General features: G+C 41.8%; 1 protein-coding gene across 2 annotated transcripts in view; it reads left to right on the top strand.

Annotated features, from left to right (window-relative positions):
- LOC130202784 (glutamate receptor ionotropic, kainate 2-like) overlaps nucleotides 1-24,507 on the top strand; it is a 56,051-nt gene that overhangs the window by 28,546 nt on the left and 2,998 nt on the right. Inside the window, exons 7-16 of one of the 2 annotated variants that reach the window (XM_056428533.1) lie at nucleotides 6,964-7,107; nucleotides 8,931-9,038; nucleotides 9,188-9,301; nucleotides 9,399-9,605; nucleotides 10,219-10,442; nucleotides 14,616-14,734; nucleotides 16,154-16,371; nucleotides 18,287-18,512; nucleotides 22,371-22,621; nucleotides 24,347-24,364. In XM_056428533.1, the coding sequence (XP_056284508.1) occupies nucleotides 6,964-7,107; nucleotides 8,931-9,038; nucleotides 9,188-9,301; nucleotides 9,399-9,605; nucleotides 10,219-10,442; nucleotides 14,616-14,734; nucleotides 16,154-16,371; nucleotides 18,287-18,512; nucleotides 22,371-22,621; nucleotides 24,347-24,364 (1,629 nt within the window). The remainder of the gene's footprint in view (nucleotides 1-6,963; nucleotides 7,108-8,930; nucleotides 9,039-9,187; nucleotides 9,302-9,398; nucleotides 9,606-10,218; nucleotides 10,443-14,615; nucleotides 14,735-16,153; nucleotides 16,372-18,286; nucleotides 18,513-22,370; nucleotides 22,622-24,346; nucleotides 24,365-24,507) is intronic. The other variant, XM_056428534.1, reaches the window with a different exon arrangement.

A 24,507-nucleotide genomic window follows, 5' to 3' on the forward strand; every position in this document is an offset into this window, starting at 1 on the left:
TTTGCTAACGCACATATTATGTGCAGCTACGTTGAATACCACGATGCGTTGATGTTGAATGTGTTATACAGAGCTAACAGACTGCAATCCAGACAGGTTCACAGGTTGGTTGTGTCCATTACAGCAATGTGATCTCCCTCCCTCTGATCCCCGTTGGCAGAGGAGAGGGCCTTTTAAAGACCGCAACTGTGGAGAGCAGACACTCGATGCCCTGTGCCGGGCAGCACCAGCTGGGCTTGGCACAGCATCAACATTATTAGCGCCGACACTCCTTTGGTCCATAGAAGCCTTTTGTGAGCAAAAACCAGCAGCCGGAGAGAGACCGATAGAAGGGAATTTGGAAAGAGATAAATTATCTGTGCCCTTGATTTTGCTAACACACTTTACTTCAATGTCTCGTTTGTTTATTGCCTTGACATTATAAACCAAACCCGTCAGCCAAACGGATTTTCTAACAATATCCTTTGAATTCAAAAAGCTTTGTCACTCTGTAAATGTTGGGAAGTGTATGTCACTGATGAAGTGAGGGGAGAAGAAACGTGTATATCTACGAGCTTCTTGAGCTAAATGTGACTCATATGTAATCAGCCGATTACATATGAGGAAAGCCTATGATGTTAAACAGCTAATTATTCAGATGTAGGTTGAGCAGTGTGGTGGTAATAAGAGTGGACTCTGAAGTGGACAGTGGATTGTTGCCCTGAAGGGTCTGCATGGTGGGACACCACTGCTCAATGCATTCTCAGCCTCTTTGGTCAGACTTTATCAAATAGTTATCCATGGATCATATTTGATGTTTTCCATTTGCACTTGCTATAATAATTTGGCCATGGTCTGAAATTAGCACTGTACTCGCTAAATGTGTGTAAATTGTTGGCAGTGGCCAAAAAAGATCCGAAGTCCATGCAACACTTTAGCGGACAGAGAAAAGGTACAACCCAAAGACACGTTTAATAAGGTCAGCGTATGATTGAATGGAGGTGCATGGCCACTCGTTACTGTATCAACTTCACCAGCTATCAGGTGTCAATGTCCACTGAAGGAATAGCTCAGTGCATAGTGAGTGTGTGGTTGAGCCAGAGAGAAAGTGTGTGTGCGTATGTGAATAATTGTCTGTTCCCTCAGCTAAATATTCTCTGTATAAAAGTGAAAAGTTTTTTATAAATTGCACATATTGCATATACATATATGTGTGTATTTATATAGCATGTGTGTATTTATATGTGTACGTGCCACAATAGCAGGCAATGCAGGCAAAACATTTAATTTATTTTTAACATGCTAAAATGACTATTGCTGGCAGCATAGGTCCATCAGTCCCCTCTAGATTGCTGGCAGTTGTGGATGTGAGTGTGTATGGTTGTGTCTATAGATATCAGCCCTGTGAGTCTGGTGACCGTCATCCAGCTGTCCTTTGTGTTTGTGTTACTAACTAGCCAATGTCACCATGCCAACATGCTTAACTAAGATGATGAATATGTTAAACGTAATACCTGCTGAACAAGCATTGCCATTGGGAAAAAAAAGAACATATACTGAAATGCTCAAAGCAGCTATGTTTATGAGTACAGCCTCAGAGCTGCTACTTTGGCTGTAGACTCTTCATTGTGTTACATATTCAATTTATATACTGAGCGAATGGCTTTCACACAAAATAAGACCATTGTTATAGGGATGCAACTGATTTGCAAAAAAAATCTTTCTGGTAGCAGCATCATGGGTTTGTTTATGACAGACAGGAGAGGTAGCATGAGCAGTCTGTGGATGTTTGGTTCTCCCATTCAGCTTATAGTTTGATACGGGACACAACCTTTCTTTCTCGCCTTTGACATTTTTCCAAGTTCAATTTATATTTATTGGCATTACAGGGTTAAAAAAAAATCAGTAAGGAGGCAAATTATACAAAAAGATCACTAAGATATTGATGAGAGTACATTGTGAGGATAGAAAGGAGATTTTGTCAATATGTTTATATTTCTCAATATTCGATTGGATGTGCATGCTTTAATTGCACCATTACTGAATACAAAAACTCTCCAATGTAGTCCTTTAAGGGTTCTTAAATCTACAATAAAACCCGAACGTGCTTTCACATGAATCCAGGACCAATGGAAGTGAATCCTCATCCGAAGAAGCCAGTCTTACTTTACTATGGAAAATAAAATCATTACAAAATGCAACAAGGCTGCTCTGTTGCCTCAGCATGTGGAAATGCAATGTGAGAAAGGGATTAAACCTAAAACATAAAAAAGAGGAAGAACGACAGTGACTACACGAACAAAGCTCCCCATATACCCACACTGAGCCACACTCACGCACAGCTCAGTGGAATACTGTAGAGAGCAACCGGGGAAGGCAGAAATAAAGATGAAAGCTCGGGACTGAGGAGAGACAGGGGCAGAACATCGGCAGCCAGAAAGAACGAGACGAAAGAGACCGAGAGTAAAAGTTATGGACCGAAAGAGATGACACCATTCTGAGCTGCAGTCACCTTCTGACTTTTCCCCCACCAAGAGGCTGTGACACCGCCGGCTTTCCCTTCCCTGCTACGAGGCCGGAAACAGCCATACTATTCCCCATAAATCACATGTGTCACATTTTGGTTTTTCAACTTCTTTTCATCACATTTTTGTTCTGGAAGTAACAGTTTGCATAGTTCTCAGTGCACTGGCAATTCAATTATTCATTAATTTTCTTTTCATTGAGCAAGGTCTCACACACCAATACCAGCAAAACATGGTGTAGCAGCTCCATGGCCACTACCCGTGGGTTTCCCCCCCCAGCACCAAGGATCAGCCCGCAACCACGAGGTTTTGTTGAAAGCCATCATTTATTTGTCAGCAAACAACTCAGAAGCAGACCGCAAAACCTGCGCCTCTGCTCACTATCCCTTCCCTCCAGCTCTGCTGCCCTTTTATACAGGCAGCATCGGCTGCTGACTGATTGCCAATCAGTCAGAGCAGCTGACTGATTGTCAACCAGCCAGCAGCCGAGGCCAGATTGGGGACAGCTGCCACACATGGTCACATCTCACAATAGTGCGAAGTAAAAAGCAAAAACGCAATAATAGAGACGATTTTGAAGGATCAGAAACATCTGTACACTGTATGCTTCTTGGACTTAAAATAAAGAGGTCGTATTCCTTGCTAAAAGTGAAATGTATCCCCAGTCATGTATAAGCAATTTCCCACCAGTGTCGATTCTCCTCATCCTATATTTCATCTTGGCAGAAAGAAGAAGAAAAAATGCAGTATCTCACTAAGTGAGGAGTGGGTGAGATTATGGTTTGGTGTATTTTTTAGAGAAAGCCCTACTTGACAAGTGAATATTTAATTACTAAACATAATAAAGTTTAGAAAAGCACTCGTGTATCAAGACAGCAGAAATTGGCACTCAAATACTGGCACCAACTGTGCAGTGAAGCAGCACAAATACATATAAACTATGGAGTGGAATGAATAATTACCTCCTTCTATCAAATCATCAAACCCCATGGGTCTGTCTGTGATCTGAGGGCAGAGTGACTTCGGCTCCAAGAAAACAATGAGCTTCTCTCTCTCCCGCTGACACTGTGACTCTGATGCTGATGGCAATGCTGCTGGTGCATGTGTGTGTGTGTGTGTGCCTGGCAGATGCAGCCCAGTGATGCATGGTGAATAACAGGTCAGTGCTAATCTCATTAGGGCTAATCAGATGTATATGATATGTATAAACAGTGGAGCTCCTCTGTACACAAGCAGTTTGCATTACACGTCCATCTAAAGACAGGAAGTAAAGTGTGTGTGTGAGGGGTGGGGGGTGGGGGGGTAGACGAATGCTTGTGGAAAGGACGCCTGATTGAGAAAGAGAGATGTCCTTTTTCATGGTGCAGCATTATGAGAGGAATTTTGGAATTATGCACAGGTGGAGAGCTAGTGTGAATACTAATGCAGTGAAAATGAATATATTTGCGTGAACTCACAGACACATCGACATAAACACAGCAGCTAGTTCAGTCGAGTTTGCGGTCCACCTTATCTAAGTGAGGAAACTGCATGCAACTATCACAAATGAGGCTTTAGGTGTGTCACTGTGCCTGATTGCATGTGTTGTGCGTGTGGTGCAAACACATGTTGCTATTTGTTTTTTGCACATGTGTGTCTCTGTATGTGTCTCACGTGTCACTTTTCTGAGAGAGGGAATATGCAGAGATGAACTAAGACATCAAGGGCTGGAAAGAAAGATGTAAGGCGTAGGGGGGGAAAGTGAGTCATCAAATGTAGAAAAAGGGCATCTGGGCTGGTACTTGATGCAAAGGGAGATGTGTGATTGCAGATGGTTATGTGGGTGTTTGAGGGAGAGAGAGAGGCCAGAAAGACGAGGCAATACTGTTGGCCATCTTGTCTAGAACCCTGTCCCCTCTCTGCGTGTCTCAGGGGTTCGAGATTGGTTTCACTTCAAACACTTAAAACACTCTGCAGGACCATGGTTGGCTCTGAAATAAATATCAAGATCACTCTTTGATTGTTTTTGAATTGAATGCAATCTGCCAGAGCTGTGAGCCATCATCTCACCCCCTTCTCTTGATCTCTCCTTCCACTTGATGCCAGCCACTCGTTGTTTCCATCACAAAGATGTTTTCAGGAATTGTTCTGCTCCAAAAGGCACCAAAAAAATCATTTGAGCCAGACAATGTTTGATACATCGTGCATATCAAAAGTTAAATATGGAGGAAATATGTTTCAGAAATGGTTGATAAGTCGGAGGAGACGCTAATAGAATAATAAGAATATGAAACATACATCCTATAAACACAAAGGGTGATTGGGGATTCTGTGGAGATTTAAATTAGCTTAAATTAGCAAATAGACTTATATATCTCTGATGCGCAGATTTAAAAAATAACTTTATTTTAAGAACTGTTAATTGTATGTTTTTTCTTTGTTTTTAAATAAGATATGGTGAGCAGCCTCTGATTAATCATAATGTATCTGTCATTTACAAAATTCTAGAGTTATTAACTTTCAGTCACACATCAATGGTATGATCATTAAATATCCCAGCTGGATTTAATGTTCCATATTCCAGCAGTAGTCTTTCAAACTATTTTACAAATCAAGTTGTCAGATGTATTTCCCCACGATATATTTATTGGTATATCAATGTTCATAGAACATACTGTTGGCCCTGATGAATAAAGAGTGAGATAAAAGAATAAGAATTCAATATTGATTGATTATTTTGAAGGAAAAACTCACAATTGAAGGTCAAAAGCAAAAAGTGAAGAGGGAGGCATTCAAAAAGAGAAAGGATCAGTTGGTGGCAGCAGGGATTTCATTTGAATTGCATGAATTCAACCTCAAATCATTCATCCAGTCAATTTGTTGAATACATTAATTAAAAATGCATCATGTAGTACTGGACTGAAACTGTACGTGAAAATTACAACTAAATCAGACTGTAATGCTTTTTAAAAATACATCCGTAAAATCGTTCAAATGAGCCTACAAGTCTTTGTATATTTATACAATAATTAGATGATTGGACACGATGAACTTTCCTTTCAGGCGATAAAATAGTTTTTTCGATGCTGACTGTGTAGAACTCCCCTTCACTATTCAACTAAATAGATTAGCAAAATTACACTTTTTGTCCTATTCAGCATTTGCTATGGACACTAGCACACACACACACACACAGACACACATGTCCCCACACTGCCTGCACTGTGAGAGCAGATTTGGCATGAGGTGTTCCCTTTCCCAGGGAAGCAGAGGGGATGAAAGAGAGCAGCGATGGCCCCTCATCCTCTGATCTGCTGCTGCCTTTGACATCAGCAGTCGCCAACTTCCAAAAGCACAGGAGAACTGGGGGACCAGCTACAAACTGACAAGTCCCCCCACCACTGCAACGACATATATCTCTGCCCTCCTCCATATCTTGAATTTATTTTATTTTCCTTGCTGCCGGAAGTAAGAGTTATTTCTTTAATTGACCTGCCGCTATGAATATAAGTTGGATGTATTGTACATGTAGTATCATTTCTGCCCCTCCCAGACCCTTCCTGCTTTCATGTTCTCCTTCATGGATGGCATTGATGCTCCACTGACAACATCAGTAACCGATATGAACTGAACAGCAGCTCGCTGGCCTCCTGCGGTGCGACTCGCTGTGCCCAAGCGCTGCTCATATTCTTTGACAGCCAACACATCCACAGAGACCCTATAGCTGCGAATACTTTGCAGTCTCAAAGTAATTATTCATACTCCCTCACAGGTTGGTCATCTAGGGCCTGTCAAATATGATCACCACAGTGTGTTTCAGACTGTGTGGGATCTAAGCTATGCTGTAATGTGTTGACTTGGGTGAATGTAAAGTGTCTCAAACTGTGAGAGCAGACGGTATGAAAAGAACTGAAGGTCGAAAGTAGAGATAAACCTCAGCGTCTCAGAGTCACAGTGAAACCTCTTTTAGCTTGAGCATTTACTCACTTTGATGACTTATTACTGGGGCTATGTGGATGGCTTTCATTGGTGCTTTTAATGCAATTAGCCAGGTGTCCTAGCGCTGCTTTGTGCTGTGTACTTAGCATGTTACACCAAGTATGCACTGGTGCCTGTTTTGCATTCCCTCTCTCCAGAAAACAGGCACACCTATCAGGAACCATTAGTCTTCACAGTGACAGGCCGGCCTTCCTCTGAGCGACTCTCCCTGGCGGAGCTTTCTCGTTGCCTCAGACAGTGGTCTCGTGTTTTCACTAACAGGCTGAGACCCACTGTCATTTGTGTGGGGCATTAACCGCCGGCATTACTTCCAATGTGTGTTCTCTTTTCCTGACAAAAGAATAAAGCAAGTCACCTGAGACTTCACACGGCTTCTTATATTCCTCCGCAGGTGAACAAACGGACGGATTAAAGGTCATGTGGACAGATGTATTGGCAGGTGTTGTAAACATGTCTAATGATATGACCTTCCTGTCTGCAGACAGATGCAGCACTGATGTACGACGCCGTGCATGTGGTGGCGGTGGCGGTGCAGCAATCACAGCAGATCACCGTCAGCTCTCTGCAGTGTAATCGCCACAAGCCGTGGCGCTTCGGAGGACGCTTCATCAGCCTCATCAAAGAGGTACAAGGCCATCCGTGCTATCAACTCAAAGTCTTGACCTCTGACCTATGGAATCTTCTGAACACTGTCGCTCGGGCATGTTATATTGATCAGTGCAATCGCATGTCCTTTGGGAATCACTGGAGCGCTTCACGTGAACTGAGTTGCACATTTAGCATTTTTTACTTTCTCTTGTAGAACATCACAATCATCATTATAAAACCCATACAAACATACTTGGTGGGTAGCATCTATTTGCTGAAATGGAATATAATATTCATAACTATGTAGTCATTAGTGTATAAATTACCTGTCACAAAGAATTGTGATGATCATGTTGTTGCGTTAGCTTAGATTGGGGCCCGTTGTATCCACAACGGGAGCAAGTTCTCTTCACAGAGTCCGATGATTGCGCCACAGAGTGTCTACAGTAGCCCAAAATGCAACAACTAAACACTGGCTCCTTCGAGAGCCGTGTTTTAACTTTACCTGAAGGTGACCTTAGTTCTCTGACACAGAGTGCAACTTCCACCAGTCACTGTCTGACCTCCGTTGCTCCTTGAGTAGTGTTATGATGGTACGAATGGACTCCGAGCCAGGCGAACTGTCTCACAACAATACTCGTCAGCTCACGTTACCAAAGTCTTGAGGAGTGAGCGGATCAGAGAGTGAAGCTTTGTTTATACTCGCGGCATATCGCGAGCTTCCTTCCACAGATGGCGCTCCGAGCACGAACGGAGGTGTTTACGTGTTTAAGCTGTGCGCTGCAATATTCTCCAAAACACCAGAGGGCTTACAAACAAAATTAACTATGAAAAAAAAAGGCAATGTAACCCATAGATATGCCCATAGACTGTTGGTGTCACCGGCAAAAAGCCATAAACCAACATCCACAATGCTTGTAATTATTTATAAACTCATATCTCATATTCACGGGGTACTGAATTAAAGTGGAGTATTACATGCATTCGAAAGAAAAGAAGGTTGAATATCCTGTGAACAATTTCATTTGACTGCAAACATTAAGATGTATAACACCCTCTGTTCTTTTGAAAGCATCTACAAAATAATTGGCCTATTTTGTAAAATCCCTAGAAATGTAAGATGCTTTTATCAGTGAACTATTTGTGATCGCACGCCCCACGTTACAAAGATTCAGAGGTAATTACATCATGTTCGGGCTTGCGCGCCTCGCACCGTCTTCATTAAGACGAATAGAAACAAAGCTTGACACACTGTCCAAAGTATATGGCTTATTCTTAACACTTAAATGATATTTATAATGTAATCTGAATAGCCATCGCATTATCCACAGCAAATACACGTATTTGTTGTGATGTTTTGCTTTCTCCCACATTCTCTCTGTGCATAATATATTCACCCGTGTTCATATCAAAGCCTCTGTGTGTCTTCTTAACTGTAGTCGGGGTCAGCCATTTGCTTTGTTCCTCAAAGCTCTTGCATTCTGTGGATGGTATCATTGCAGGTCATTTTCAGATTGAGCCATTGTCTTAGCTGGCGCTTCCTCCCCCTCCTGTCTCTGCTTTCGCTCTCCATGTCCGTCTGTTTCTCCAATGGCTTTGAAGAAAAACATCAAGCACAAAGAACCACCTGCATAATGAACTCTTACCTGTCAAACTGCTTCTATTCCGGCTGCTTCATTGTTTCTTGTTGTGTTTTTGGGATACACAGCGAGGCGAGAATCAGACCAAATTCCTAATTGGGACAGAAAAAGTTTTACGGGTAGCGGTTAAGATTGATGCTGTTGCGAAAGGTAACTGAAGGTTAATGGGATGACTGTGCTGAGGATTTTGATTTATTAGGATGTGCGCTTCTGTCCGCAGGCGAACTGGGACGGTTTGACAGGACGTGTTCTCTTCAACAAGTCCAATGGACTGAGGACAGATTTCGACCTGGATGTCATCAGTCTGAAGGAGGATGGGCTGGAAAAGGTGTGTCAAACCGTGGTGTAGTTGATGAAGTGTGACTTCTGAGTCTTAAATGGGAAAAGAAGGAAAGGTTTGGATTGGATCCGTTAAAGCATTATTGTTCCTGACGTTAGACAAGGTGATACAAACTTGACACTGAATTGTTTCAACAGATTGGAACATGGGATCCTCCCAGCGGTCTGAATATGACAGAGTCTCACAAAAGCAAGACATCCAACATCACAGATTCTTTGGCCAACAAATCCCTACGTGTATCCACCATCCTGGTAGACACAGACAAATGCGAACACAAGCAGCACAAACTCAAATACACAGAGAAAATAAATGCACAGAAAAAAAGCTTGACTTATTTTCTCTGTACAGGAGGAGCCATATGTGATGTTTAAGAAGTCAGACAAGCCTCTGTATGGGAATGACCGTTTTGAGGGCTACTGTATCGACCTGCTGAGGGAGCTCTCTGGCATCCTAGGCTTCCACTACGAGGTGCGCTTGGTGGAAGATGGGAAGTATGGAGCGCTGGATGAGAGCACGGGCCAATGGAACGGCATGGTGCGGGAGCTAATGGACCATGTGAGTCACTAATCGGCAGGAGTGCACATAGGAAGGTGCAGAAAATGCAACACACAAAAAAAATGCTAATATTCGACTGTAAATCTCTAAAAGTTTCATTACTTGCATCACCCAACAAGGCAATGTACCAAACAAGCCTGAGACATAGAGGTAATTGATTGCTTCCGTAAGTTGTTCCATGTGCTGCTCCACCACTGACTAGTAGTGTTTTAATTGGCATGAACAGTAGAAAAAAGGAAGCGTGCCACCTGCACAATCTAAATCATCGACAGTAACAGAAAGTCTTGCAAAGAAAGTAACCACAATGATGCTAATTTTCGTTTTAGGTGACTCGTGGATAACAGAATAATCTAATTCTAAAAAAAATTGCCTTCGTAACACCACATGAGAAGGATCAGACATATAACCTGAAATTTCCAGAAAAACTCTACCACCTACCTGCTAAACCGTCTGAATTACTATTCATTTCCTCTCCTCCGTCATGGCTCTTTCTCCTGTACATACTGAACAGACCAGCTGTTGATGGAAATTAGTGGTTTATTCAATTGGTTGATATTTTATTGGTTATTCATAACCCTCACACTGACACACCGGCACTATTATCTCACTGCAGAAAGCAGACCTGGCAGTGTCTCCTCTGGCCATCACCTACGTCAGGGAGAAGGTCATCGACTTCTCCAAGCCCTTCATGACGCTGGGGATAAGTATCCTGTACCGCAAGCCCAACGGCACCAACCCTGGGGTCTTCTCCTTCCTCAACCCCCTCTCCCCCGATATCTGGATGTATATTCTGCTGGCTTGCTTGGGTGTCAGTTGTGTGCTGTTTGTCATAGCCAGGTAACATGACAAGCCCCCCACTCAAACCCCCTTTCACTTTCTTCCTTCTTGCATGTCCTTCTTCCCTACACTCAAAGAAATGACTCATTGGATGAACTCAATTAAATTGTTGGCAGGTTTTCCATCCAATAATTATATGCAACTCCAACTCAAATTTAGCACATCAGTGCAATAAAATGTAATTAAGTTAGTCCAACTCATTTGTATCAAATACATCTAAAATAAAATAACGATGTTCATTAAATTAAATTAATTTGTGTTTGTCCAACTCAAAATATAAACTAACTAACTAAAAAAATATGCAAACTACACACAGAAGGATCACCCCGACTGGGAATTGAACCCACGGCCCTCTGGCTGGGAGGCGACAGTGCTAGCCACTACACCACCGTACAGCCCTGAAAGTGTCTTCACCTTGTAAACAACTGATTTTCAGAAGGCGCATGCGCAAAGGGTAGTCCCCAATGAAACACATTTATTTTGAGTTTATATGCACACCATCTAACCTAAATAAATCTAATAAATGAAAGTATTCATACATTTTGTGTTACACCCATTAAATATAAATATCTATTTTTGTAATTGATTTATTTAAATGTATCAAACAATATTTAAATGTGTCACCTCTAAGAAGGGCTTGAATCGTTTTTATGAGTGTACTTGTCTGCTTGTTTTCACAAACACAGTTGTTGCTCCCTCCGGGCATCAAGCTGTGACTGGTGGCAAAATCAGTCCAGCAAGAGGCAGTCCATGCCTCATTATTAGATGACTTCAGCAATGTAGATATGTTCTCCAACAAAATAATAGCTCTTAATATCGATCATACCAGTGTTTTCACAGATATGCTTATGATTGACTTTACTGTTGATAGATTTTGTAAGCATACTGTAGTTTAGGGGTGGACTAAAAGTCAGGAAGTGTAGACTGTGAATGACAAAAAATTAAAAACCTCCCACCAGCACCTGAACTCACCACCAAGAGAAGTTTTTTTTTTAAACGTAAAGCTTTGATGAAAAGAATTAAAATGATTAAATGTTGGTTTCATTACCTGCAGTGCCTTATAGCCAATGAGGTCAAACAAGGTCAAACACTGGTGTGTCATTCAAATACCTCCTCACACTATTCATGACATATTTGCACCAGCAACTGTACAACAAGCTATCCATTTTATATCTCTTTAGATGCTGTAAATAATGTGCAGGTACAATTCGTACAGATATCGTGATGAATCCACCCTCCTAAAACTTCAGATGCATGACTGTTGTTGAAAGATGTGTGTTAAGCCCAGGGCTCCTCTTCTTCTGCTCCTATTCCGAGAGGCTTGGGTTTAATGCACATTTCATCTAATGTTACCGGCACAATGATCAAATGAGAGGAAAGCAGCAACTGTCACCTAAGTTAGTCCAGAATATGCAAAGCATACCCATAGCCCTTTGTTTCCACGGTTGGTCAAGGTAAGTGATGAGCATGCAAATATATTGATAATCTTCTGATTGTGATGAAATGGTCTCGGTAATCTTATTAAATTAGAATGCTCTTGTCCCTGTGCATGCATTGTGGCATTATCTTTTGCTAACCATGGCAACAATGGTGCTTGTTCTCACACTATTTGACCAAAAGCATTCAGCAAAGTTTAAATCTGTACAGTGTTTTTCCTTCAGTACGCTGAGCTAGTTCTCTCATAATTGTAGTATTGATTGCACAGCCACCGATTTTGGTCAATTCCCTAAGTGCTGAGTATACCATTTTCTTTAATCCCCTGCAAACAGAGTGAGTTGAGTGAGTTTATGAAGTACTGGTGTTGCACAATAAAACACTAAACACCTCAATCTCAGCAGGGATTGATGTCATTATACTGCTTTCCACACACACACAAACACCATTTTTTCTGAGTTAATAAGTTTCTCATTTCAAGCTCCGGAGAAATACATTTCACTCAGTCGTTCCTTCTAGCTCTGTTTGTGGTTGAATTGATTCCTCTCTTTATTAAGAACATAAACGGTATTCTCTGGGATTGCAAAACCTTTTCGAGTCCAGAAAATGTCCACCTGCCAAAAAGAATGGATGCAATGAATTGTATAATAAAAGTTTACATGTAATTTCAGGATGTCGCAGTTTTGCAGCCCGAGTCCCAGATACCTATGATTTTAACTTCCCCAACACAGCCTCTTCCCTAGGCCTTAAGAGAAGCAAGGCAGCAGATCCATAATGCCAGTCCGAGTAATTGAATCCAACAGACAGTTAGTGGAGGGAGCGTGTTGTGTTCTTGAGGCCGGGGGACGGACGAAGGAGAAGAGGAACGAGAGAGGGATAATCTTTTTAGAATTCTGTGTGCAATACGACATGTCCCTCCTGCTTGGTGTGAGGAGGTGACCTTACGTCTGCATGTTGCACGTCCCCTTCTTCCTGGTGATCGGTGTGCAGAACACGGCATGCAGGAATACGGGCCGGCTGCAGGCAAAGGTCGTACAGAGGAGCCATCGGTGCGGGTGCACACGGAATACACATGTAGACATTGAGAAGGACAAACGCAATGCAATCACGAGCATGTTACATAGATTTACACAGACGTACACCACCTCACTATGCCACATGTCGGATGTTAGCAACAATTGGCCTCGGGCTGCATTATAGATTGACATTATATGTAACGTCTGGGAACGGCAACATAAATAAATCATCACAGAGATATTTGACTTTGAGATAGATTTGATTTAGCAAATGCAAACACACAGTTGCTACCACAGACAAGTGCACACCCACACAGCTAAAGGCACATGCGCAAACATTCATGCGCCAGAGGCTTGATACACACAGGCATACAAGCAGACACAAAAACAAACACGTGAGAGCGCACACACTGCATTCTGCAAAGCTCCAAACGGCCGTTGTGCCATTTCAGTCGCCTCTAGTTCCAGGGAAGCCAAGCTCATTGGCATTCCGGCAAATCCAACATCCTGATGGGGTTGACCGGAAGAATTATAGTGTGTCATCACAACCATGTCAATGTCGATGATTCTCAAGGGGACAGCATAGGAAATGGCTTTAAAGTAAGAGCGCTACGACAAAAATGTTGCCGTGTTCCCAATGCGTGTAAAATAGGGCTGGTAATTAGGCTGCTGCAGCAACAAGGAGGGACCAAATTACACATCAGTGTGAAGATCCACAGCATCAAGTCTCTGCTGTCAAATAACATTGGGTTTGGTAATAATGTGAAATGCTGCTCTCTGTGTGCTACACGGTAAATGCGGTATATTTATATATAAGTCGATGCGTCTCTAAAAGCTGCAGCTGACAAATTGCGTCACATTTCTGCGCAGCCTGAACCTTTAAGACTCGGCCCACAGGCTTATTAGCATGCGGCATGTTGCGGGGGGGGGGGGCTGCTAAACAGCCTTACCTGATGGGCGCCTCAACTCTGCATAAGCAATGTTCCCGCTATCACCCACTTCAGCACAAACTCAATCAGTTTCTGATGCTTAACACTAACCCAATCACCCTGCGCTAATGCCATGCCACTTCTGCTTAGGATAATAAATGAGAAATGTCCACAACTGACCTGAAGACACTGACAATCAGCCAAAGCTGGGGGGGGGGGGGGGGGGGGGGGGAGCAAGGCAATTAGGGGAAAGTATATGGTGTCTGGTGTAGGATGGGGAAAAGAGATGATGGTGTAGGATGGAGTGAGAGAAAAGAAGAAAAGCAGCTGGAGGGTGGATGAACGCATGTTGAGAAACCAAAAAGAAAAAAGAAGAAGACAAGGGCCGTGTTCGGGGGCGTGAGGAGGAGTTGGCATCAGCGGAGTAGCCGTGATTGCAGTTGCTGTAGGTTAACACATAAACGCTCCTGAGTCAGTGAATCCGGATGAGTTACAAAGATCGTTTCGCACGAAGACATTATCATCAGTGACAGTGTTATTCAAGCCTATTGATCTGTTCGCACAATAAACTGATGGCATTTGAATATGCCAATACGTTGATCTCAGCGAAAGTCTGAATGATTTGCTCTGACCCCGAGGCCACGGTTCAGGATTCTCACACATTTACATTCCCTTTGTTCCTGCTCACACTGTTTTAAAATGTATGTTTGATGTGCTATTTAATCTGCAACAGTGAACACAGTGTGCTTTGCTTTGTGCTGACATAACTGTCTCTGTGCTCTTTCTTCTTGTAGGTTTAGCCCTTACGAGTGGTACAACCCGCATCCATGCAACCCAGACTCGGATGTAGTGGAAAACAATTTTACGCTGCTCAATAGTTTCTGGTTTGGAGTTGGGGCTCTCATGCAGCAAGGTAGTTGCCTCAGCCTGTGGCTGCTGTTGCTCTTTGGAGCTGGAGCTCTGTACATCCCACTGTCTCTGAGGGTTTGGTTTTTTGACCTAGCCGGCGGCAACCAAGAGAGATCCCTGCGTTTCGACTGGTAGAAAGATGAAACTTAAGTAAATGCAGATGTAAGGTGTTTGTTCTTTAATCAATTTAGGTAATGAGAGAATATAGTTTATTTTTATGAGAGGTATTGATTTGAAAAGAGTCAAATATTTAAAAATAAATTCTATTACAATTCAGATTGCAATTTGTATTTATAGTTTTTTAAATATTTTTTGTAATAATTATTATTTTATTTTTTAATCAACAGCTGCTAAAATTACTTGTCGTGTGATATTTATTTAAATAACATACTGATAACTAGAATGGGCACTCGGTAGAGCGCATACCTTCGCATATCACAAGATTGGGCATTGAATTATGAACATTTTGGCATTAGTTGCATGCCAATTGGACAAAAATGTATCGTGCTATGGTAAAAAAAAGAGTTTGACCTTTCCATGACCTTGACCTTGACCTTTGACCCGATTGATCCCAAAATCTAATCAACTGGTCCCCGGATAATAACCAATCATCCCACCAATTTCATGCGATTCAAGAACATTTTGACCTGTTCATGACCTTTGACCTTGACCTTTGACCCGATCGATCCCAAAATCTAATCAACTGGTCCCCGGATAATAAACAATCATCCCACCAAATTTCATGCGATTCGGTTCAATACTTTTTGAGTTCTGCGAAAGATTTTGACCTGTTCATGACCTTTGACCCGATCGATCCCAAAATCTAATCAACTGGTCCCCGGATAATAAACAATCATCCCACTAAATTGCATGCGATTCGGTTCAATACTTTTTGAGTTTTGCGAATAACACGCATACAAATAAATAAATAAATAAATAAATACACGGCGATCAAAACATAACCTTCCGGCATTTTCAATGCGAAGGTAATGATAGTACTGTAATACCCAGTGTCCTCTCTTCTTGCCCTTGGCCAGTCAACACCTGGAGATCAGTGGGGTGTGCAGTCAGGATGCGAGGGTACCTTGGGTACACGACTCTCCCAAACAGCCTGTCACTTCTCCACGCTGCTCTGAATGATGGATATTGAATATCTTTGATTTGATGGGGTTAATACATGGAAACACATTATTCTCATTAAAATAGTTTTTGTTGTTTTTCCGGCGCTATTTAAAGAATTGAATTGACCTTGTCTGAAATCCCAAACTCATCTTGTCTAGAGAGCTCACTCTCACGGTTTCATCTTTGAGCGAGTGGTGCTTCTTCCTGAGCGGAAAACTTGTTTGACTATCTTTAAATGAACTAATCTTATCTTGTTGTTTTGCATGTTGAAAATGAACAATGCCTCCTGCCCTCACCCCAGGCTCAGAGCTCATGCCCAAGGCCTTGTCGACACGAATAGTGGGAGGCATTTGGTGGTTCTTCACCCTCATCATCATTTCCTCCTATACGGCCAACTTGGCTGCCTTCCTGACTGTGGAGAGGATGGAGTCGCCCATAGACTCGGCCGATGACCTGGCCAAGCAAACTAAAATCCTGTACGGGGTGGTGGAGGACGGTGCCACCATGACTTTCTTCAAGGTAGCTAGGTCTGCCAGGGTGTTTACCGGGTATTTTTTATATGAAATCTTTCTTTCTAACTTATCACATTTATAATCCTTAAGATTTTAGTCACATGTGGTAACAGTTACTTTAAGCAGCGTATACTTTGCCATAAATGCAATCCAAGAGTACTGGGGTCAGTTTGCTGGACAGCCAAATAAACTCACGTTGTTTTAATATAGATATCAATCATATTTCAACAGCAATTGTCCTTTATATATCTAAAACTGATCTGCTGTTTAAAAATGAGTATGTCCTGTAGCACTCTAGCACTAACTGTAGTGACGAGCAAATATAATTTTCTGTAACTACTTCACAATAAAGGCACTACGTGTTTTGGCAGCTTAGTTTGCGTTAGTAATTTAATACTGCTCTTATACGATGCTACGAGAGTGAACAAACAGCTGTGATTTTTTTATTTTATTTAAAAATATATATTATTTAACCAGGAAATGCCTCATTGAGATGAACAATCTCCTTTACAAGAGTGTCCTGGTCAAGACAGCAGCAGTAGCACATTACACAAAGTTAAAGACAATACAACATGAAACAGTGACAGACAATATATATATATTTTTTAAAGAAAGATAGTTTTTTTAAGATCACAGCACGAATAAAACCAAAACTAAGACTCAAGTCATCATAACCCAGTTCCCACAGGTGCACAAAGAAAACATCTACAACCAGATGAGCCTACCTCCAACTCTTTCAATCTGATATCCATGAAAATCAAATTGAAAACATAAACGTTGGATTATTTAAATATATTCAATACAAATAAATAAAGACGTTTAATTTTTTGGCATTAGTCAAAACAGACATATGGCATATGGCATATGCACTACCATACTATTACAATCAAAGGAGCTATTTGAGACTGTGTTGAGCTGATAGTGTCGTGGCATTTAAAAGGTAATGTAATGTAAAAAAACAAAAAAAGCAAGAAGAAAGTAGGAACAGCTAGTCCACATGGCAGCTCATGTGGACTAGCTGTTCATGGCTTCCAGACTGAATGGAGCCCAAGAGGAAGCCTCTAGAAGTGAGGAGGCAATAGGTACTATCCTCCATGATGTCTGGGCAGAATGAGACTCGGCTTTGGGGTTCATTTTGTAACAGGTGTTTAATATGGTTAAGAGGTCGTTTCTGTTTTTGACAGTGACGGATGGAAACTAACATATGAAAGAGAAACACAAAATACTCTATGAAGGACCGTTAGATGATTTAGTGGATGGGTTTTGAACTCTAAATAATTTCCATTTTCTAAAGAACTATTGACGCTGGTGTGCTTTCTTCACTACGGCTTCTGTGTTTAGCTTTTTTGTGTGTGCATTTTGACTGATGGCAAAACAAGCTTTAATGTGTATGCATGTATGTGAAGCCAAAGACAAATTGAACCCGTAAGCCGCTATTAATATATGTATACTGGCCCAGAACATATTACAACAACAATCATTTTGTATAACCGCTGGGTCCCTAGGAATCTCCCTCCTGAAATCAATAACAATCTCCTTAGTCTTGGCGACATTCATCTCCAGCATGTTCTCACCACTAAACCAGTGAGTTTGGGTTCATGTATCTATACCAAGTCGTCCTCGAATTTTATGGCGTGATGGTTACAATGGACGCTCTTATAGCCCTTAGTGGAGAGAATGAACATGCATACACATGCATTGTGTCTTGTGAATACCTCGTGTGAACCGCGGCAATTTGAAAATAGTATAACAAATATGAAGGATTATAACTATAAATTCTTTTCTTGTCATAGCAATACGAAGTTCTTTTTCTCTGACTTTGACACAAATTATTATAGCTGGAGAATTTAGGGTTTGACCACCGTATTTATTCCTAATAGGCCACCATTCTCATTTCACCTCTATTCTTTGGTATCTCGTAGAAAACAAAAATCTCCACCTACGACAAGATGTGGGAATTCATGAACAATAGAAGGCAATCTGTGATGGTCAAGAACGTGGATGAGGGCATCCAGCGCGCCTTGACTTCAGACTACGCCTTCCTCATGGAGTCCACCACCATCGAGTTTGTCACCCAGCGCAACTGCAACCTCACAAAGGTTGGAGGCCTCATAGACTCCAGAGCCTACGGAGTGGGAACACCTATGGGTAAATATCCTCAAACCTCTACAGTATTCGCCTCTGTGAGGTGCTCATAAACCGGTTTGAAAAGCTTTTGGTAAGAAAGAAACTGCAGATACTGTGTGGCAGATAACGGTTCTGTGAAAAGTGCGGATGATTGATAAGCTCTGAGAGCGAAAAAGGTTGACCTTTATTGATAGGGTCACAGGTATAATGATTCAACAGTGCCAGGTGTAAAAGGGTTGTCCTAATGAAAAGTGAATGGCTGAAGAGGTTGAATTTATGTTTACGGTTAAATTGTGCCCGGGGCTCATGAAACAGGTGCCGTTGGAGCTTTCCTTTAGACGGGTTTCATTGCTTTTATTTCTCGCCATGATGATTTAGAGGAGTATTTACAGAGAAGAGAATCAAACCTGGGTTAAACAATCACAATACTTTAATGGTGTGTTCCAGCCCACTTTGCAGTCACACAAGGCAATAAGTGCAAGACCGTGAAACAATCACAGAAACCAACCCGTAAGTCAACTTAATGCAATTCCCTGTGAATTACTTAAGACCATCTGAATTGTGAGCTTCAAACCACAACAAGGAAGCACTTCAGAGAATATAAAACAGGCACCAAGACATTTGCACACTTGGTTATGTATCCCCGCTCCTGTCAATAAATTACATTCCGGCATTTTGAGGTTCCATCCTATGATTAGGCAGAGGAACCAAAACCACTTTCCACTTCCTGTAGGATGATAACAATTGTGTTGCATATAAAATGTTGTCCTGTTTAATCAACGTGTAGCTTTACAACCCTGACACTCCAGGGCACCCTCCCGTAAAGCTGTGTCGCAGAGGTTAGAGTGGTCATGACGAGGCCACAGAGAGCCTTCAACCAGCCGAAATAGCCACATCCATCATGACTGATATGAAGGCCATCAAAATATGGAGGATTGATTCTGGCCATCCACATCTACTGCTGATGAGTATGGGGCAGTTATAGATCTGCAGGGATGCCGTGGCTGCCGTGGTTGTAACAAAGCTGAAGTGGTGCTGTGACGTACAGTCCTCCCGTGGCCCATATAAGAGCAGAAGTACTAACACTGATGCCTTTGAGATGGACACAGAGAGAACGTGGATCCGCTGTCTATTTATGTAATGACGGAGTGTATCAAATATGACGATTAAATATCAAATATGGCTCCAAAATATACCCCAAATCAAATGTTACTACGCAATAAGCCGGTTAGTATTCATAAGCATAAGAAAATTAATGATTTAAAGATGTCAGCTTTTCAAAGTTATTACTGCCCTCCAAATCATTTCAATCTCTAATGCTGATGTTCATTGCTCAATATTTTAGAAATAAAGTTGATCAAAGCCTCTTAAATGTTTCTTCAGTTGCTCGCATCGTTAATTTTGAAATAAGTTCTGTTTTAATGCCACCAGTCCTCTTGGAATAATAGGAATATTATTATTTCAGAAGGAGGCAGTCTCCTTGTTTCCTTGTTCCAAACCCCCCTCAGCCTTCATGTCAGCCTCTGTTCTACAACGTTTGCCGTGCGTGACACGGCGTTGCAGCGCATTCCCTGTTGGGCTGTTGCAGCAATAAACCAGAGCAGGCTGTAAAATAAGACTTAACCTTTTAGCTCTTGATGATGTTCACACTACCTTTTTCCAAAACGCAAATGCATCATCTACAGCGATCGACTTAAACTGTGATCACATGAATACTTGAGGCCAGACAGCGTGGGATTGATGGATGTCCTCTAGTGTTTAACATCTGTCAGGTAGTTGTGTATGCACAGTGTGTCAAGCGCAGCGCTTTTCCATTTGCCCGGGCCCCGCTCTCCATATCCTCCCCTCTAAGGACCCATCCTATTAACATTTATCCAAGGCCTGCTTTGTTAGGCCATCATTAATCATTTGAAATATGAGGGGAACCTGAATCAAGGGACTCGGATACTTGATAGATTACTCATCTCTAAATGCAGCAAGCATATGCTTTTCACATGCACGTGCACATGCATATACACAACTGCATAGTCAGAGCTGAACGTGCACGCACAGAATGGATTCATGTATATTACGTGCTTCGCTGTCTCAAAGTCTGCATGTCACAAAGAGATGTACTGATAAACACAGGTACACTCACAAAAATAGACTATTTATGATGAAAGAAGTAATTGTTGACGTGCTGTTAAAAAGAATCAGTGGCACTTGGAGTACTTTTCTGTTGATGTATTATTGTTCACTTTGTCAGTCTACATACACAGAGAGCTGGAGATGAAAGGATGATGGATGGCAATAGGTAAATGATAGATGAGACATCGGGAATCATCTGGCGGGGGCTGACAGGTAAAACTGACAAAGTGATGCTACCTGCTACCTGGGGCCATGTGGAGTTCCTCTCCCCCGGAGTTTGAGCACAAAATGTTCCTGTGTTCATAAAAATATTTCAATTAGCCCACATTATAATATTTTTACATTTTACTACGTTTTCGTCTCTTTTAAGTCACTTCATGTAATGTAGTCATTATCTGTCAGTATTCACTTTTGAATTACTAGGTACTTTCATTCCATGCATCACAGGTAAAAAAATTGTTTTCGCATACATGACATTCAAATAGCATTTTAAACATAGAATATTCATTTAATTAAGCATCGTAACAAATGTCTGCCCTGCTAAAAGTACCAGTTTCACCATAATGCGTTTAGTTTTTCCTTTGGCTAAATTGTAAGTGAAGAAAATAGCTGGCATATCTGTATAAGTGTGTGTGTGTGTGTGTGTGTGTGTGTGTGTGTGTGTGTGTGTGTGTGTGTGTGTGTGTGTGTGCACTGCCTATGAAGTAGTTATTGCAATACATTATAACAATTTTACATTTTACTACTTTTTCGTCTCTTTTAAGTCACTAAATGAGCAGATGAAATGGAAATGTACAACCAGGCTTCATAATGTATGAGGTCTGTAATCATATAAATACACTAACAAGCTTTTGAACCAGTTTATAAATGAAACATGAATGCGCACAGCAAGTATTAATCTTTCCCGGCCTGGTTCGGAGCAGAGAGTGTGTGCTGCGCCTCGATCGGCCGTGTGCTGCGTGACACACGCTGTGGATGGCAGAGGAACACGACCCCACTCCGGTACCCTGCAACAATTACTCCTCCTTTGATCAAACCAGCACCTGCTGGGTCTTAATGCCTTGTCGCTAATTCTGGCGCCCCCCCCCCCCCCCATCTGTGGATGTGGGTTCAGTTACTCATCGGGATATTAACATGCATATAAACCCAGTGACAGAAGCAACCCTATCTCAGATACACACATGTATTCACCAACACTCTAACCCATGTAATGTAGACTCGACTGGGCTTCTCTGTTTTTATTCCAGTTCATGCGCACCATTGCTGGCGTCTAAAGCGTGTGCAAAAAGCAGCTAATTCGTCAGAATCAACAGCAGCTCTGCTGCACAAAGTCTTCGTTGCCAACTCGCTGTGCATTATAACTCACACACTGCAGAGAGGAGTGAGCATGTTGCAGTCACTCTGTAAATATCGGGATAAGTGGGATTTGACGACGGAGTTACAAAAAAACTCCCTCTAAGCAGCCAACAAAAACATGACAGGTTATATGATCAAATGCAAGCCAGAGTGTGTTTCATACACCCACCACCATGAGTTATATATACACATGTACTCAACTACTTTCAAAGGCATAATCCGCTTCGATCATATCGTGCAATTATCCACGCCCACTAATCTTTTTTAAATTTTTTTAAATGGTTTATTAAATAAGGGACAGTGCACATTGATAAAAACATTGCAGTAAATGTGCCAGAGTTAGCCAAGAGGCTATTTTTCATCTGTAGTCCCAATCTCACGTTGTTTTTCTCGCAGGATCTCCGTACAGAGACAAGATCACGATAGCCATCCTGCAGCTCCAGGAGGAAGGGAAGCTGCACATGATGAAGGAGAAGTGGTGGAGAGGAAACGGCTGTCCGGAGGAGGAGAGCAAGGAGGCCAGCGCTCTGGGGGTGCAGAACATCGGCGGGATCTTCATCGTGCTGGCAGCAGGGCTGGTGCTGTCGGTGTTTGTGGCCGTCGGGGAGGTGCTTTACAAGTCTAAGCAGAACGCCCAGCTGGAAAAGGTACTGGAGTCCTTTTTGATGCATGTTGAGAATCACATTCAATATATTTGGCCATATATTCTTTGTCTTAGAGAATTGTTCTTTCTTTTGTTCTGTATCATCTTCTCCAACGCACCTGGCAACCTACTTGATCCTTTTTTTTGGTCAACTAAATTCTTCATTAATTACATGAGTTGGAGATGAATCAATACTCATGCTGACAGTATATGTATGCCAGTCCTTGGTCGCTGTGATGTCCCCTCCTGACCATACTGGCCGTGAAGAGATCCCATGAACTAAAGCCAATAAGAAGTTTCATCCATCTGAGTTAGCCAAATCATATTTTGCAAAGTAGTAGTGCAGGACAAGTAAAGGATTATTTTATAGTCCCTGTCGCACAAAAATCCTTCTTGCATGTCAGACCGTGCTGAGTTCCTTCCTGAGCTGCAGTGGAGAGATAAAGGGACATCGTGTTGTACTTTTAAGACTGTAACTTTGGTAGCTGGGGCCCCTACTTATTGTAAGCTGACATTGACAATGTATTTTTGTTTGGATGGAGGTCTGTGGATCTGAAGTCGCATCAGGAATGGATCCCTGCATAGTCAGTGTGGACGAGAGGAATTATGACAGCGACAGAAAGCTGCATGTGAATGTTGTTTAGAAGACTTGGAACAAAAGAATGTGAACTGGGCATTCACCAGTCAGTGCAGCACATTGCAGCCTTATTTTCTTTCCCCCTCTGGTTATAATTCTTTCTAGCAAGGTACTGAATATATTTAAGACTGTTCTATCTGTGCTCTATTTTAGTATTGAGTGCAAATGATTCATCACACACTATGGAGTATATATTTTAGAGCTCTTTAACTCGTAAGATGATGTTTCCACATAATTGTGAAAGTCCTTTTGCTGGCGTGCTTTAATTGGTTACATCTACTGAATTAGCACAGTGCAGCGGTGTCTTATTTCAAAGCAACAGTAATACGCTTCTGGCTTCTTCTTTTTTTGGTCTGCTGTGTATATTTTAGAGCACATCTCAGCTATCATTAATCATAAGCCGCAGGACGGGGTCACAATATTCAGATAATTTGCAAATGCCACAATCTCTCGGCCACCACGGCGTTAGTAATCTACATGCAGATAAACAGCTTCTCTATTTACTTTCCCTGCGATTCTCCTCCACCCTAACGTCATCAGCTTGTTTCAGCCCCTTCATTCTGCATTTCTCTATCACTCTAATCCATTTCCCCTCACGACTCCTGTAATCACTCATCACCTTGAGTATACAAAATACCTCATTCATGCGCAAGACAAATAGATGTAAGAATTGAGAGAGGAAAAAAGGCGCCCTCTGTACAAGCCACCAACTGATATCCATCTCACACACCTACACACAAACACAAACATCAAAATAATAGCTTCATACTTTACTGCTCTTCCTCCTCTTTCACATCTTCTCTCTTCCTACACCCTCTAAGAATTATAATTAGATTGTGCATAATCAGAGTGAATGTATTGGAATATGCCGTGGCAATGTTGACGCAAAAGCATATTGACATTTATAGGATTTCACAACACATACATAATGCAGGGACAACAGAGGCACATCTTATTGATGTGACATGACACGTGTCACTCTGTGAGCAAGTGATTGATGTTTTCAAAGAAGGTACCAATATTCTGAGATGTATTCTGCTGAAGTGGATATTTTGCCCTTTATTCTATCTTATTATGTTGTCTACTTGCAAGCTAACATTGGCAGGTGATGTATGTTTCTCTTTTTTCTTGGTGCAAAAGGATCTCAAACTGCATTCAAACTTTTTTGTAACAGTACAGCTGAAAAGAGGGAAATCTGAGAAACAGGGCTTTTAAATGAAGGCCTGCTTTAAAGAAATGCATTTTCGGAGACA

Source organism: Pseudoliparis swirei, chromosome 12 (genome assembly GCF_029220125.1).
Source record: "Pseudoliparis swirei isolate HS2019 ecotype Mariana Trench chromosome 12, NWPU_hadal_v1, whole genome shotgun sequence".
NCBI lineage: Eukaryota > Metazoa > Chordata > Actinopteri > Perciformes > Liparidae > Pseudoliparis > Pseudoliparis swirei.